General features: G+C 39.4%; 1 protein-coding gene across 11 annotated transcripts in view; it reads right to left on the minus strand.

Moving 5' to 3' along the window:
• Nucleotides 1–797: 797 nt before the first annotated feature.
• gapvd1 (GTPase activating protein and VPS9 domains 1) overlaps nt 798–15,902 on the minus strand; it is a 141,315-nt gene continuing 126,210 nt past the window's right edge. For all 11 annotated transcript variants that reach the window (XM_068012469.1, XM_068012465.1, XM_068012475.1 and 8 more), the window contains 6 exons: nt 15,561–15,720; nt 12,609–12,796; nt 10,192–10,405; nt 8,586–8,658; nt 5,844–6,041; nt 798–5,115 (listed from right to left, as the gene is read on the minus strand). In XM_068012469.1, coding sequence (XP_067868570.1) covers nt 4,975–5,115; nt 5,844–6,041; nt 8,586–8,658; nt 10,192–10,405; nt 12,609–12,796; nt 15,561–15,720 — 974 coding nt within the window. In that variant the 3' untranslated portion in view covers nt 798–4,974. The remainder of the gene's footprint in view (nt 5,116–5,843; nt 6,042–8,585; nt 8,659–10,191; nt 10,406–12,608; nt 12,797–15,560; nt 15,721–15,902) is intronic.

Raw genomic sequence — 15,902 nt, forward strand, 5'->3', positions numbered from 1 at the left:
TGTTGGTAATGGGAGACATTTTTTTAAATCTTAATATGTACAGCGTTACTGTACTCTATATTATCTGCACAAAGTATGCAAATACAGAATTGGTGAGAAATGACAATTGGCTGTGAATAAACAGTAAACAAGTCAAACCAATTTTCCTGAAAGTATCCCCATACTCAATGAAAGGAAAAGCAAATCATCCGATAGCAGTTCTTCGCCTTTTCTGACCTTGAGACTGTTGCAAAGTGGTAGACAAAAGCAACAGCATGAGTTACCATTCATTCAGATTTTTCCTCTCTTTCTCTAGGGGAATACCCTGACTCCAGTTAGCACCTCCACAGTCTGGCTGAAATAAGGAACTCAAGTGCATCGGGATTATTGTGACCAACATCAAAACAGCAATCCCCTGACATGCCATGTCAGCAGACCTTTTATTCTGGGGTTGTTCAAACCTATCTGTAAACTAGATTTGTTCCATTGATTTAGATTGAGCACCACTGCATTACTGCTCCTACTGTTGCTGTTAAGTTAGAATGTACAACACAGTTGAAACCATACGTCTGAAGTTCCTACACATTTACAGGTTTGCACACAACCTGAAGTTTAATCTTAAATCATTTGCTTAAATCTAGTTTGACTTGCAGTTAAAGCCAATTTGAGTCATTTTAAACAATGTACAGTACATACATACCTGTGATGTTACTGTGCTGTACAATTTGAAGTCCGTCCATATTGCACGCAAAGAGAATTATCAAAATCAATTCACCAGTATGGTAATAAGAACCAAATTCACCAGCAGACACAAACAATGGGATAAACTGCTCCCTTTAATTAGCATAGAATGATATATTACATTAATCTCATTAAAGATAGTATACATTTTTCCTGTGTGCAAGATTGTGCAAGCTCATTAACTTAAGTTTGTAAAGGCTCTAACAGTTCCAAAGAGAGGCAGTAATACAGGTGATGCAGTTAACAAACAGAACACAGTATTAAGTTAGCTTAGGTTAATTTAAGTATAACAGTCCCATCCATGTTCTGAGCTGCTAACTGCAGTAACGCATCAGGATATCTCTGATATGATGGTGTATGCCACTGCTGTTTGGTCCTTACTAATGTGCTTTCTGGGTCTATATGCATGTCAGTATACATCTTTTGTCATTAAACTAGTTGCAAGTTTTGTGTCCTTGTTCAAATAATCTGTTACATATAAGTGGCAGCTTCCATATATGTCAAAACAAAGTCTCTAGGGATATAATACTCAAATACAAGCTGCAAAGGAAAAAAGTACTAAAGGCTTTAACATATCAGACCAAACCCCGAAATCCAAAACAAAAAAAAGAGCGTAGAATGAATGTTTGCAAAGAAAGCATGTCAAAAAATAAATAGTTGACAATTCAATTTTCACAAGTCTAATTATAAAATAAATAAACCCCAATCCCGAAACTTCAAATTGCTTACATTTAGAATTGTTTTTTTGCTGTAAACCAAAGTTTACTCTTTATGGTAAGGAAAATTTAAAACCATATTTCTCAAACATTAATAAATTTCATTACAACACTAAAAATTATTCAAAAATGCAACTGCAGAACAGATTCTTGATTCAGCCAATTATCAGAGAGACACACAATTAGTCTTGCGCAGAAATGAGCACACATTCAGCCACACATTCTCTCCACCTCCACAAGGATCACAGCACTACAGTGCATGATTCTGACGTGTGCTGCAATAATGCAGAGGTGCTGCAGCTGCAAGGCACTGACTGGTCTGTGACACGAGAGAGACACTGAGGCTAGATAAGAGTGACTAGGCCAAGAGGATCTTAAGTTTTGAAAGAAAATTCCCTTCTAAATCTGTGTCTCAAGTTGTTCATCTGTAAAGCATTTTTGCAGCAAATTACTTATGACTGAATTTTGTTCAGGTTATCAAATAAGATATCTCACGCTGCTACATATAAAGCTAACTGCATTGATACCCCACAGCTAAAGGTAATATATTTTACTTTTTCCAGTTTTCTAACACCCACTGGCTGAGCACTGCACCAGCATATGGAATTCAGACCCCCAAGTGAATAATCCAAGATTAGCAGTATCCAGAGATAATATATAATTTGATCATGTATCCTTCTAATAGTGTTACTTAATACATAATAGCAAGACACTTAATAACTACCTTAAAACTCAAACTTAATTACACTGAACAAAAATAAAGTTAAAACTTACTTTTGGAACGGAATACAACTCTGATCACCTATTGTCTGCAAGGTTGGATGAAAGCTATTTTTTTTTAATAAGTAAAAACAAATTTTAAAAAGTTATGGCTATAATCAGGTAGATTTTTTTCATCACCTAGGTATATGGCTTTATCACTGTACACCATATTCACCATCAAATCTTCAGACACATCAACTGCCATAATGAAGTGTGCAGATGCATGATAAGATTCATTAAGTGATCTTTCTTTTAATTGCAGATAGGTTCTAAAATGTTCATAGGAATTTAGATTTTGGTAAATTAATCTTTGTTGTGTTGATATGGAGAGAGATTCATTTTGAGACTATAATGTCGAATAATCAGAACAGCGCTTTGCAGTATGGCAGAATAAGGTCCTTTACTCCAGGCTGACACAATGAAATATCTATTCCCACATCAACTATACATACAGTTAGAACATTTTCATACATTTTGCAAAGCATTTTTTTCAATTCATATAATTAACTTGAAACATTGTGGAATCCAGAATTTCTAGTTTAAGAATTGCAACAATGGTTATGGGAGACTGTCACTCTTGGGGCTGGAGGGAAAGTACTTTTTTTTCCCCACATCTTCCTTCCTTGGGAGGAGATATTCTGAATTATAAAGCAGCTTCACCCAAGTTCCTTAGAGATTTGCTACTTAGATGATGTATTCAACAGGTTCCCCTCTAGCGAGCTGCCATTTTGGTCAGCAGGAATTAGCATCATTCCTGATCCTTGATGTCAAACCCAAAATTCAACAGCATTAGAAAAGTAATGTGACTAGGTCGCTGGTTCCAAAATCAGGAAAAATGCCAGTCCAGTCTACAACAGCTGGCAGACAGACAAACTCATAAGCAACCCAAGGTGGTCTTTGTTGGCCTACAGACTCAATATGATGGCAGATTTACTTTAGGCTGGTTTTGGATCAGCACAATGGAGACCACCTTCTCTCAAGTTACTTTATTTTCTAAAAAATATATGGACAGGTGAATTTACATTAAAATTACCATTCTTCCAGCCAGAATAATGCTCCCTTTTTAATATAAAGAAAAAACACAACAAATCAGTCTAATAATGAAACTTAACTTATTGGAGCTGCCATTATTTAATCCTACCTTTTTGTGAGCCATATATAACATAAAATAGAATAATTTAAATCCTCATATCTTCTGTCATTTATATATCCTAACAATTGACATCTGACTCATCAGTTTTGAACTTTTAACTGGAAATTGTTCTTGGAAAAGCCAAGTCCCAATGCCTTCTGATTATGTTTATTAAAAATGGTTCCATAAAGGTGTCGTAAAAGTGAGTCATGTATGGCTGTCCATTCATGTTGACTGTTAAATTTTAGCTCTCACTGTTGACAAAGGCACTGCTGTCAACTGAAAGTCTCAGCTACTGTAAGGTATTGAAGTGATCTGAATTATTTTTTCCTGTTCTTCCTCTCTCATTTTCAGATCTCTCAGATCTCACTTCCTGTTTTAGCCAAGACGGTCATGGTTGCAAACTTCTTCATGGAGATCAGTGCAACTCTGTGGTCCAGGAGTTGGAGAGGTGTGCTTCTGTGGGGTATGGATGGTCCTTACACCCCATCTGATAGCACAGGGAAAAAAATCTTGAGGGCAAAGGAGTGCAAATAGCAGTCGAGGCTGAAATTCAACTGCAACTTTCTGATTGGGAATCCAACATTTCACTGTTAAGTTGCTTTTGTCTTGGATGGTGGGAGAGTAGAATCCATGCATCAATTCTCTGCATTTCCCTAACTAAAACTGGAACCCTCATTCTGAAAGCAAAATCTCAGATCCACTTTTTTCTGGGTCGATGATTCTGCCACATAAGGGACCCAGTTTAAGAACTGAAAATTTTGAGAACCAGCACACAGACTCTGTTGCTTCTTAATCCAAGTGAAACAGCTATCCTTTTAAAAGCACCTCCAGAAAAGCACTATTAACTGGATTACATTTATAAAGATAACCCCAGCAACTAAAACAAATACAGTCCTTTGCCATTTTAATAACAGGTTGGTTAAATGCTAACACTTAATTCAAACATATGCCAATAAGACTGCAACATCAGGTATGATACTCTGGCCTAAGAGAAGTCCAAACTTTGGAAATTATAATAGCAGGGTCAAAAATTTATTGAAGCAACGCGAGAAGGTGACCTTTTCAGATAAAATGATAAACTGCAGCTGAGCATTCTTTACCTCAGGTTTTGAGAAGTTGTACATTGTCAGTAAATTACATTCAGGCAAAGCACATACAGGTTTCCCCTCCAGGTTTGGCCTGGGCACTCTCAGTCAAACAAAAATTACTTTTATGTGAAAAAGACATGAGCTACAATTGGCTGTTTATTTTTCTTTTACCAAAAGGGGGGAAAAAATTCACCACTGCACTTGTTTGAGGCCCCAGTTCAAAAATCATGCAGGTCAGGTTAACATAGGGGAGATGTATCATTTTCCTACAGTACACTGGCAAATTTCTTGAAATATCTGAAAAAGTGTGGACCCTTTTTGCATTGCTAGCCTGTTGACTTTATATGACAGTAATATGTAATGACCTGTTAGTAAATCTGATTGTTAATTTCGGTAAAGACCCACTGAATCTATTTTTTTTTAAAAATGCCTCCACACTTTATGTACATCTATTATACAAGAGAAGATTCAGTCCTCAGATCCCCTCCCACGAACAGTTGGTGTAAATCTTGTCACTTTTCCTAACAGTCTGTCATGCAGGTGGTGTTCTGCATCACTTGCGATCATCAATGGTTTTAATGAATTCAACTGCTGCTGTGAACTGCATCCACCAATAGGATTCCTCTCCACCGAGCCGGCTGGCATAGAAATTATTGATGTACTGAACAGTGGACAGCAGGCAGGGTGGGTTAGCCTAAAGGTACAAAAGAGGAGATGAATTAAAAGCATAGAAAATCAGGAGAGAGAAAGAGAGTCACACAATATATTACTTTTCATTCAATACGGATTCCCTAATTTATGCTTCATGGGAAATATAAATATATAAAAAGCATTCAGAACATTTCAATTAGATTAAAAGGTGCTTTATATCACCTGAAGTACATTATCTCTATCAGACACGTTGCATTGTCTAGCAGTGCCAATTAGCCTAAAGAAGCTGTCATTAGTTCTGCAGAATCCCGCAGGAATTAACACCGACTCTTCCTCAAAATCCATTAAAACAATAACCTTACTGATGGCAGATGATATGCTTATCCCAAAATATAAATTTGCATAGGATTGAGTAGCTATGTTTTTGCACAGAGAAAGCACCTTTTCCGTCAGAATCCAAAGGTGGTCAAAATGTTAAAGGTTTTGACATATTTGCTATTCCAATAATTACAGGGTTAGACTTCAAGACAAAACTTAACAGGACTGCTGCCTATCATTCACTAAAAACAAACAGATCAAGGACAATCTTAATAAACAATAAACACATAACTATCTGAAAATAATTTAAATACATAAAATGGTAAATTACAAAGCAATTTGGTTTATGTGTTAAGAGCAACTTTCAGTAAGTTGAAAATACCAGTGGCATTTTGGAGTTGCTGTATTATAAATGCATTGCTGTATAAAATTGATATTCATCTGATGGCTCACCTTGATAAGGACAAACACAAGAACAGGAACAAAGTCATCTGCCCCAGGGACTGAGTCCTCATTGGCCAGGCTTAACAAATTCATTATGGTGGAGCACATTCGTAGGATACACTGAACCTTATCTCTTGGGGTCTTGTATGCATTGATTGTTCGAACCTCTGACTGTGCAGATGGCCATGGAGCTTCTTTCAAATACACCTGAAATGAAGACATAAAAAGTGTTACATACACAATACCACATTCTTACCACAAACCTTATTTTTCTTAGAAAAAATTATTTTCTTGTTTATATAGACAATGAGAACACACAATATTAATAGGTCACAGTAGTTTTCATTCTTTTTAAACAAATATATCTGTGTAGTGTAGAGGAATTTTCAAAAGTAGCTGCCTCATATTATTGCCTGTTACAGAAATAACCTCAGCAGACTCAATTCCATAGGTGTTGCAGCAGCTCCAGAGTGCTAGCCGCCAAAGGTTTGCATAAAAGAATTTCAAATTATCAGACCACACTGGACGAGCTTTAGTTCTTTGTGAACTAGAACACAGGATGCTACACTCCATTTTGGAGGCAGTAAGGCCTGCCAGGACTCATACGAACATACAAATTAGGAGTAGGCCTCTCGGCCCTTCAAGCCTGCTCCGCCATTCAATAGGTTCATGGCTGAACTGATTTACTCCACATTTCCACCTACCCCCGATAACCTTGCTTATCAAGGATGTATCTACCTCTGCCTTAAAAATATTCAAAGGCTCTGTTTCCACTGCCTTTTGAGGAAGAGACTCACAACCCTCTGAGAAAAAATTTTCTCCTCATCTCTGTATTAAATGGCGACCCCTTATTTTTAAACAGTGACCCCTAGTTCTGGATTCTCCCACAACGGGAAACATCCTTTTCACATCCACCCCGTTAAGACCCCTCAGGATCTTGTATGTTTCAATCAAGTCGCCTCTTACTCTCCTAAACTTCAGCGGATACAAGCCTAGCCTGTCCAACCTTTCTTAATAAGACAATCTGCCCATCCCAGGTATTAGTCTAGTAAACCTTCTCTGCACTGCCTCCGATGCATTTACATCCTTCCTTAAATAAAGGAGACCAATACTGTACACAGTACTCCAGATGTGGTCTCACCAATGTCCTGTGTAGCTGAAGCATAACCTCCCTACTTTTGTATTCAATTCCCCTTGCGATAAACGATAACATTCTCGTTTTCCTCTACAGATGTGCGTCACGTCTCAGTGAATTAGGTAGCGGACGACATTTTTTGAGAGAAGAACAGTCGTGACGGTTCTGTCCTAGACCTTCAACTGCTTTTGGCTGTCAGCTCTCAATGGCGAGAGATACTTGAATTTATTAAATTGTGTGTGAAACTGAACACCAAAGATGGAACACCTTCAGGTGAGCAAGAAAATGGAGAAAATCAGCAAGAAAAGAATGATTGGCAATAATGGAAAAGGCAATAGCAGACCTGGTAGTACCAGAGTTCTCAACTGTCAACCAGTTGGGACTTTCAAAACTACCCATCATTCAAGACGGCTTAACTTGAGCATCACATACTGCAATGAAACTGCTACAATGTGGATTTAGCTCTATTATGTTCTACGTTAAAATTTCAGTGTCAGTCATGTGAAGGGAGAGGGGGAAAAGGGAAGAGAAATGAGCAGAGACCAAGATCCAAATTACCCTCACCCGAGACTTGTCTTTCTCTCACTTTCTAGTGTTGGTATCAGAATGAAACCGATGAGATTTGAGAGCAGGGCATACTCAGTTGAGAATAGTGAGCCAAACAGGGAGTAAAAAAAGGGGAAGAGGATTTTTGACTCTAAGAAAACCTCTTCGGAAGAGGAAAGAGCTAACTGCTCGCCATTACAAATGCACATCCTATGGGTTTTTGTTGAGAGGGATTGACAGCAAATATTCACTGTCATAGTTATCCCAACCTATTGGTTCGAAGTCGTCACAATGAAGATAATTTTTTTTTAAAAACAAATAAATGAACTAGCAAATAATCTGTTAAAAACTAAAAATATAGCCAAAGTTTTGACTGAATTTTTACACCTCTGATTTTACCAAACCTCATTAGGATTGGCCCTTATGCTTGGTCATCATTAACAAACCCAGCCAACAAAACGCTTTTTGAGATAGTTAAGATTTTTGCTCTCTCAAGGAATCAAGGGATATGGGGAGTGGGCAGGAAAGTTGAGTTGAGGCAGATCAGCCACAATCACATCGAATGGCGGAGCAGGCTCAAGGGGCTCCAAGGTCATTTCTGCTCCTATTTCTTATGTTCTTGTGTAACAGAGGAATCTTGGTCATTACTAGAATGGTCGATTTTCCACCGTACATTTTCCTGCTCCACGCACTACTCCAATGCGCATAGACTTATGCGGCTCTTGTGTCATTTGCTCAGACACATGGACTGAATAATCTTTGCACATACCAAATCAGATTGGGAACTATTGCATGGGTAATTAGATTATACCAAACTGTGGTGCACTGAGTCAGAGCACAAATGCTCCATTCCACCAGTCTGCATTTCCAGGTTCTATTTTGATTCCACCAGTGAGAAAATGTTAGTTACACACGTATCTGTGCATAATTCAGATGTGTCCCGACTTCATATCAGCAAATGAGAATCAGATTTAAAACACAATGTCCGATCAGCATTTAAAAATACTATTCTCAAAACCCTTTTGCATAGTTGTCTAACATGTAATGACAAGCAAATTTAGTATTATTACCTCTGGAATTTGAAGTGCCCGGTGATTTGCACTGACAACTTTACACAGACGTTGAATATGCTCATAGAAAAGCCTGAAAAAAAAAGTTACACTGTGACTAAATGCTAGGATAAAACAGTTAAAATGTAACTCAAGTTGCTGAAACAACAACTTGCAGTTATATAGTGCCTTTAACATGGAAGGCATCTCAAGGTGCTTCTCAGAAACAATCAGAGAAAAAAACCACACAAACAAAATAGGAGAAATCAGCAGGGAGAATTAAACACAGAGTCGAAGAGGTGCGTTTTAAAGAGGGTCCTAAAAAGAGGACAGGGAGTTGAAGAGGCGAAGAGGCATGGGGAGGGAATTCTAGAGCTTAGGGCTAGGACTATGTAGAAGACAGAATACTGTCACCTGCTACTGCAGATTACCAACTGAGATATATAGGATAGGCTATTTATATGAAATAAATTGGACTTTACATTTCAGCATTTATCATACAATGGATCACAGGAGCCTGCCAGTTATTTGCAATGGTAACAGCATGACACCTACTCTCAACCCAAAAAGTCAGAGGAAATTACATCAGTACATATTAGAATGATCACAGCAGAAATGTGTCACCTTCTTAGTTAAAGAAATTCTGAACTCTCAAGTACATTACAAAAACATAATAAACTTTAGATATTAAAGGTGTACTAAAATCCAGAATAGTTCAGCTCAACTGTCAATTACAGAACAGCCAAGGTAAATGCAAGTTCTATCACATCTCAAAGCACTTCACATACAATTAATTGCTTTGAAGTGTAATTATATTCATGTAGATGAATAATAATGTGAAAGTTGTTTGCTGTATGGTACAAAGGCACCAAAGATGTGTGATATCAGCTTCCTCTCTCCCCATTGCAATTATCTCCGTTTGCTTTCAATTTTTGATTTGGCAACTTTGCAGTTTGACTCAACCTCAGATCTTTTTCTCTTAGGGATGTCACATAGCTTAGGCATTTCCCGTGAACTGAATTGTTGCATAAATCCATGTCCTAGCAGGCCATTATACACATTGGAACCGAGTATTTCTTCACTTTATGGTATTTAGACTCCACTGGACTTGGAATGTTCATCTTTTTTTGAGTGGCAACACTGACTTAATACTTCTTTTTGCGACAAGCACTCCATTGAATTTCATTCATATTAAATTGAACACAATTCCAGCACCTGCAGTACTTTGCTTTTTGTTTCGAGAGTCAAGTTGATATCAGCTACATACACACTAGCCTTTCAAAATGTAGTCAAAAAATAGGCTAAGCATCAACAAAACTGCACGGCCTCATAATTACAATGGTGATGAATAAAAAGTAGGGGGCAGCATACAAAACACACACTTTTGGCTCTGCATCACTAAAAAGAATAGTCTTAACATCTACTAAAAGACTATTTTCTTTCTCTATTGAACAATTTTATTGCTGTGCTAACCACAGAAGAAAATCAAATAAGAAGCACGACCTGATTATCAGACACGTTTGGGATGGATTCAGCAACTTTTTCTTAAAAAGTACTATGATTAAATATCTACTTTTAAGTGTTCTTATTTTCAAAATTGTGCACACAATTATCTATTGTTACTTACTGGTCACGTAAAATATCACCATCCTGATTGGGGTAGAAGGCGAGTTTAAAAATGCGGTTCATAACACTACGTTCGATTGCCATCTGTGCATCCTGGAGCTGTTCTTCACTGGCATTCTGCCAGATAACATCTTGTGCCATAGCTCCATACAACGACTGCAGGAATTCTTCTACTAAGGCAGTTTTGTCATCTGCTGCGGTGAGATTCTGAAAATCTACACAAACAAGGATGGTGAAGCTAAATCAACAAAAAGGTTCATTTCTTTAATAAAAAGAAATCGTGCTGAAATGGTTTTACTTTCCATTTTCACCCCTCTTCGGAAGGTCCTGCTTTTTGCAGGGATATCATTTTGGAGACAGTGGCCACCCTCCAGCGCCTTACCTCCCTCATGTGTAAGCCTCAACAGTGCGTTTTGGCAGGCTATTTTCCATGGAGAGCCGGATTCTGTTTTCACCCACTGCCAACAAACTTCACAGCAAGGGTCAATGGTTAGCAATCAAGAGTGGTTAATCTTTCTCCTCCCGAGCCCAGCAACACAAGTCAAATATAGTGTCCCAACTTTTGTACAAGCCAAAACAGCTGACTCAGTGTGGGTGCTTCTGATCTGAATAACTTAATGCTACAAGGCACAATGCCTTTATCCACAAAGGCTGGACAATCAGAGGGAGCTACAGCATAAACACTCTGAAAATGTAGAGGTTTTCAAGCTGAAATACAAAAGTAATTTCAATTTGAACTTTCTGTTCTGAATTAAATTATCTAATTTCTGCCTGTTGGTATTTTGCATATTAAAAACTTGAAAATCTCAGGATTTAAAAAAAATTACAACATTTCCATTTATTAGAGTTCTGTGCCTTGTTCGTTATTTTTGGAAGGTTCCTGCCAAATAAAATCATTTTGTCATAAGGAAATTTATCATATTCCATTCCTCTCAATATTCTAGATTAGTTATTGAAAATCTTATTTTGCTTATCACGAAATATTGGTCAACAACCCGAAATGGTTGCACATCTGTCACAATTAAGGTTTATTTTGCATAAATTAGTAAGTGTGTTCAGACTGGTGACCATAAGAGATCTGAGATAGCTATGGGAGCATTTTACAGATGTTCAGATTAGTGCTCTGGATTTACTCGTCAGAATAAACACATGACATATTGTCACTGGAGAGCGCACAACCAGGGGAAATGAAGCCACAATGTCCTGATAGATTTAAATAAATGCACTCCTTCATTGAGCTCTGAGGGCCATCAGTATTTTGTGACTAGACTGCAGGCCTATTTTAGACCATATGAACAGTTTCAGGTCTTAAACTAATCCAAATCTAGGGTCAGCACCTGAAACATGGACTGTTTCTCTCCAAGGATGCTGCCAGATTTGCTGAGTGTTTCCAGCATTTTCTGTTTTTAAAGCCAAAACCAATCCTGACAAGTATCAGTTGTCAAGTGGACGGCAGACACATTTAAATCTTAAAGAGAACAGCAATTTATCTCAAACCTCTGCTCAGACAGCAAGATATTTGAAGATATTTTGTACGTTAGTATTCATTAATTCCTCCCTTAAATAGGTTTGTGAGTCAATGCAGCACAATAATGATCTAAATAAATGAAAAGTGAAGAAAATATTTCTAAAATATACAGAGGAGATGTAGATCCTGTGCATTATTGATGGATAAAATTGTCAGACAGGAGAAGAGCAGCTTGCCCGTCAAGCCTATCCTACACCATGATGGCTGGTGCATTATGACTAAACACTTCCGTACCCACCACCCACCCCAACTAACAGTATGTAATCTCCTGGGAGATTGCGGTGTTCTTCCTCATCTGACATACGATGCCATGGGAATCAGTGTCCTCCAATGCTTCCCCAAAGAGGCTAATACTCATGAGAGTCCTGACAGTCAGATAAGACACTAAACTGAGGTCCCGTCTGCCTTCTCGGGCAAATGGAAAAGATCCCATCTTTTGAAGAAGAGCAGCAAAGTTATGCCTGGTGTCCTGGCCAATATTTATCTCTCAATCAACATCACAAAAAGAGAGATTATCTGGTCATCTTCGTATTGCTGTTTGTGGAAGTTTGTTGCGCGCAAATTGACTATACTTCAAAACATCGAGACATTCCGAGGTCATGAAAGGTGCTATATAAATGAGAGTCGTGCTTTAATTGCAGAATCCCACTTCTGCCCTGACTGAGATCGGTTAAATCAGTATAGTTACTGAGGCCTTAGGCTCTGCATGGTTCAGCCACTGAATAAACACATATGATCATCAGGGGAACTATAACCTGCATGACTGTTCAATTTCATAGAGTTAGAACGACAAGCTAATTCAAGGAACCAATTGTCAGCACATGCATCAACAAGAGTTAATTTAAAAGCATAGGTTAAGGCTATGGCCCATTGAAAGGAAACTATATTACCTTTAATAAAATCCAGAATATGCTTTTCCCTGCTTTCAAGCAATAACCTCACACAGACTGTGGTGAAATATCTGTTGGCAACCTCTTTGTCTCTCAGCACTCTTTGCAAGAGTCTTTCAAGGTGGGCTTGAGTAGTCTGGAGCCCCTGACGACACCGTGTCAAGTAAGCAATATATGGAGCTCGTTTTCTTAAGCAAACAGAACAAAATCATTGTACATTTAAAGCTCAAAACAACTCTGCCAATTAAAAGCTGCATCAATTCGATGGCAATTATGCTATAACCATAACAGATATCAAATATAAGGTTCAGCAAGCTGATAACTATGGCTCCAAGGGAAGGTTGCAACATGCCCTATCGAGCACCCAGGACCACAGGCTTCCCAATATAATGGATGTGAGGCGTTTATTGATTACCAAGCTAATAAATTGCTTACCTTTTACAGTCTATGGGGAAACCACATCAAAGCTAGATTAGTATTTTAAGCACTAGTCATTCCAGTGCCGTTTTTCAAATAAAACTTGTGTGAATACGCTATGTTTCTAAAGTCATGGAAAAGTAACTTACTTTCCAAATCTCTCCTAGGGGTAAAAATGGTTAATAAATCCAAAAACAAAGTGACTCCTGACAACGCAGCGGCCCGCTGACATCATCAGAACGCACCAAGATGCGCAAATGCGCAAAATGGTCTCTTACACTCAGATCTTGCCTTGCCAGGACTATCTGCCACATGCGCAGAAAAACCCTCCCCCCACCCACTCATTCCCTGCTGCACCGCCCCCGCCCCCCAACCCCACCGCTTCCCACTTTCCCCACCTCCCCCGCAACCCCGCTCTCCGGCCGCTCGCTTCCTGCTTCCCCCCACTATCCCTCCAGACATGAGCGGTGCCACTTCCCTCCTCTCGGTCACTCGCTCTTACGTTCGATCGTTCCTACCGTAGCCTGTTATGTGGCACTTTATTAAATGCCTTTTGGAAGTAATTTTTGGGTGGCTGCGTTTGCTGACAATGCAACCACTAGGTGGCACTGTACTAGCGCATGCGCAAATGCAGCCTATTACACTGAAACGCCACTATCTGCGATGTTCAGACGCAAGGCGGTCTGCGAGGGGCAACAGGACGATGTAGGAGCAAGTGGCCGAGCGGAGGGAAGTGGCACGGCCTGCGGCCTAGAGATAGTATCTGGAGGGATGGGGGGGGCGGGGGTGGGAAAGCAGGGAGCTGGAGAGCAAGATTGGTGGTGGGGGGGGGGGGTGGAGAAAAGAGAGCGGTGAGTGAGCGGCCGGAGAGTAGGATGGCACTGAAACCTCAAAGAATTACGGAGGGTGTGCAGCACTGTCAGAGGTGCTGTCCTTCTGATGAGACTATAAACAGCACAACATTTCCAGTGTGTGCTGCCATGGGTTGAAGTTGTTCTGTGATAAATTGAGCAGTGCCATCTTTAATCCTGGCAGCTGCCTGAACATCGCAGATAGTGGCGTTTCAGTGTAATAGGCTGCATTTGCGCATGCGCTAGTACAGTGCCACCTAGTGGTTGCATTGTCAGCAAACGCAGCCACCCAAAAATTACTTCCAAAAGGCATTTAATAAAGTGCCACAGAACAGGCTTGTCAGCAATGTTAGAGCCCATGGAAACTGTATTGGCTGAGTGACAGGAAACAGAGCAGTGGTAAAAGGTTGTTTTTCAGACTGGAGAAAGGGAGAATAGTGGGGTTCCCCAGGGGTCGGGGTTGGGACCCCTGCTTTTCTTCATATGTTAACGACCTAGACTTGGGTGAACAGGACACAATTTCAAAATCTGCAGATGTCACAAAACTTGGAAGCATTGCGAACTTGAAGTTGATCACTATCATCCTCACAGAGAACACAGACAGGCTGGTAGAATGGGAGGACAAGTATTAGATTAAATTTAATGTAGTAAAGTGTGAAGTGATTCATTTTGGTCGGAAGAATGAGGACAGTCAATACAAATTAAAGGGTACAATTCTAAAGTGGGTGCAAGAACAGAAGGACCTTGGGGTATAGGTGCACAAATCATTGATGGTTGTGGGGCAGGTTGAGCAAGGGGTAAATAAAGCATTTGGGATCATGGGCTTTATAAATAGCAGCATAGAGTACAAAAGCAAAGAAGTTATGATAAACCTATATAAAACACTGGTTCAGCCTCAACTAGAGTACTGCATTGTGACCAGTTCTAAGAACCACACTTTCAGAGGGATGTTAAGGCATTAGAGAGGGTGCAGAAAAGACTCACGAAAAAGGTTCCAGGGACGGGGAACTTCAGTTACTTGGATTGGTTGGAGAAGCTTGAAGATAAGATTCAGAGAAGATTTGATAGAGGTGTTCAAAATCACGAGGGGTCGGGACAGTGTAGATGGAAAGGAACTGTTCCCATTGGCAGAAGGATCCAGAACCAGAGGACACCGATTTAAGGCGATTGGCAAAAGAAGCAACGGTGACATGAGAAAATACTTGTTTACGCATCAAGTGGTTAGGATCTGGAATGCACCGCCCGAGTGCGCAGTTGAGGCAGATTTAATCAAGGCCTTCAAAAGAAAACTGGATAATTATCGGAAGAGAAAAAATATGCAGGATTACGGGGAAATGAGAGAGGAGTGGGACTAGGGCGAGTTGCTCTTGCAAAGAGCCAGCATGGACACAATGGCTGAATGGCCTGCTTCTGTGCTGTAACCATTCTATGAAATCCCATTACGCGACAGAGATAATTCATCAGTTAATTATTTTATCGTTATTGGTTGAGGGATAAATGTTATCAAGGGTGCAGAGACAGCTCCTTTCTCTTTTTCAAAAAAGTGCTGTGGCATCTTTTATATTCATATGAACAGGCAGACAGGATTTTGGTTTAAGTAACCACACCGCGCCCCCCATCCCCCATGACAAATATTAATGCTTACAGTATTCACTAATTAAACATCACATTGAAAATATTTTACCTATAGTCCTCAGCAATGGCAGCTAGTAACTTGTGGCAGGTTCTACTGTCAAATCTGCTAACACAGCGCATGGTTTCCTGAATCTGTGCCATCAGGTGCTTATCCTGCAAGTTGATGGCTTCGGCCAGCTGAACTTTGAGAAAGCAGACAATCTCATTGTCTAAAAATGTGAGAAACCCAAGAATTAGATTTGTAATTACATTAGTTTTGTATATGATTGACAGACAAACATTAAACTACAAAACAGCTGAGCAATCAGATTCAAATGTCAGTCTTGAGCAATTCACAGACCACAGGAATAAGAATAGCATGATCAGAAAAAACATGCTGGTAGAACAAGGA

Source organism: Heterodontus francisci, chromosome 32 (genome assembly GCF_036365525.1).
Source record: "Heterodontus francisci isolate sHetFra1 chromosome 32, sHetFra1.hap1, whole genome shotgun sequence".
Classification (NCBI taxonomy): domain Eukaryota; kingdom Metazoa; phylum Chordata; class Chondrichthyes; order Heterodontiformes; family Heterodontidae; genus Heterodontus; species Heterodontus francisci.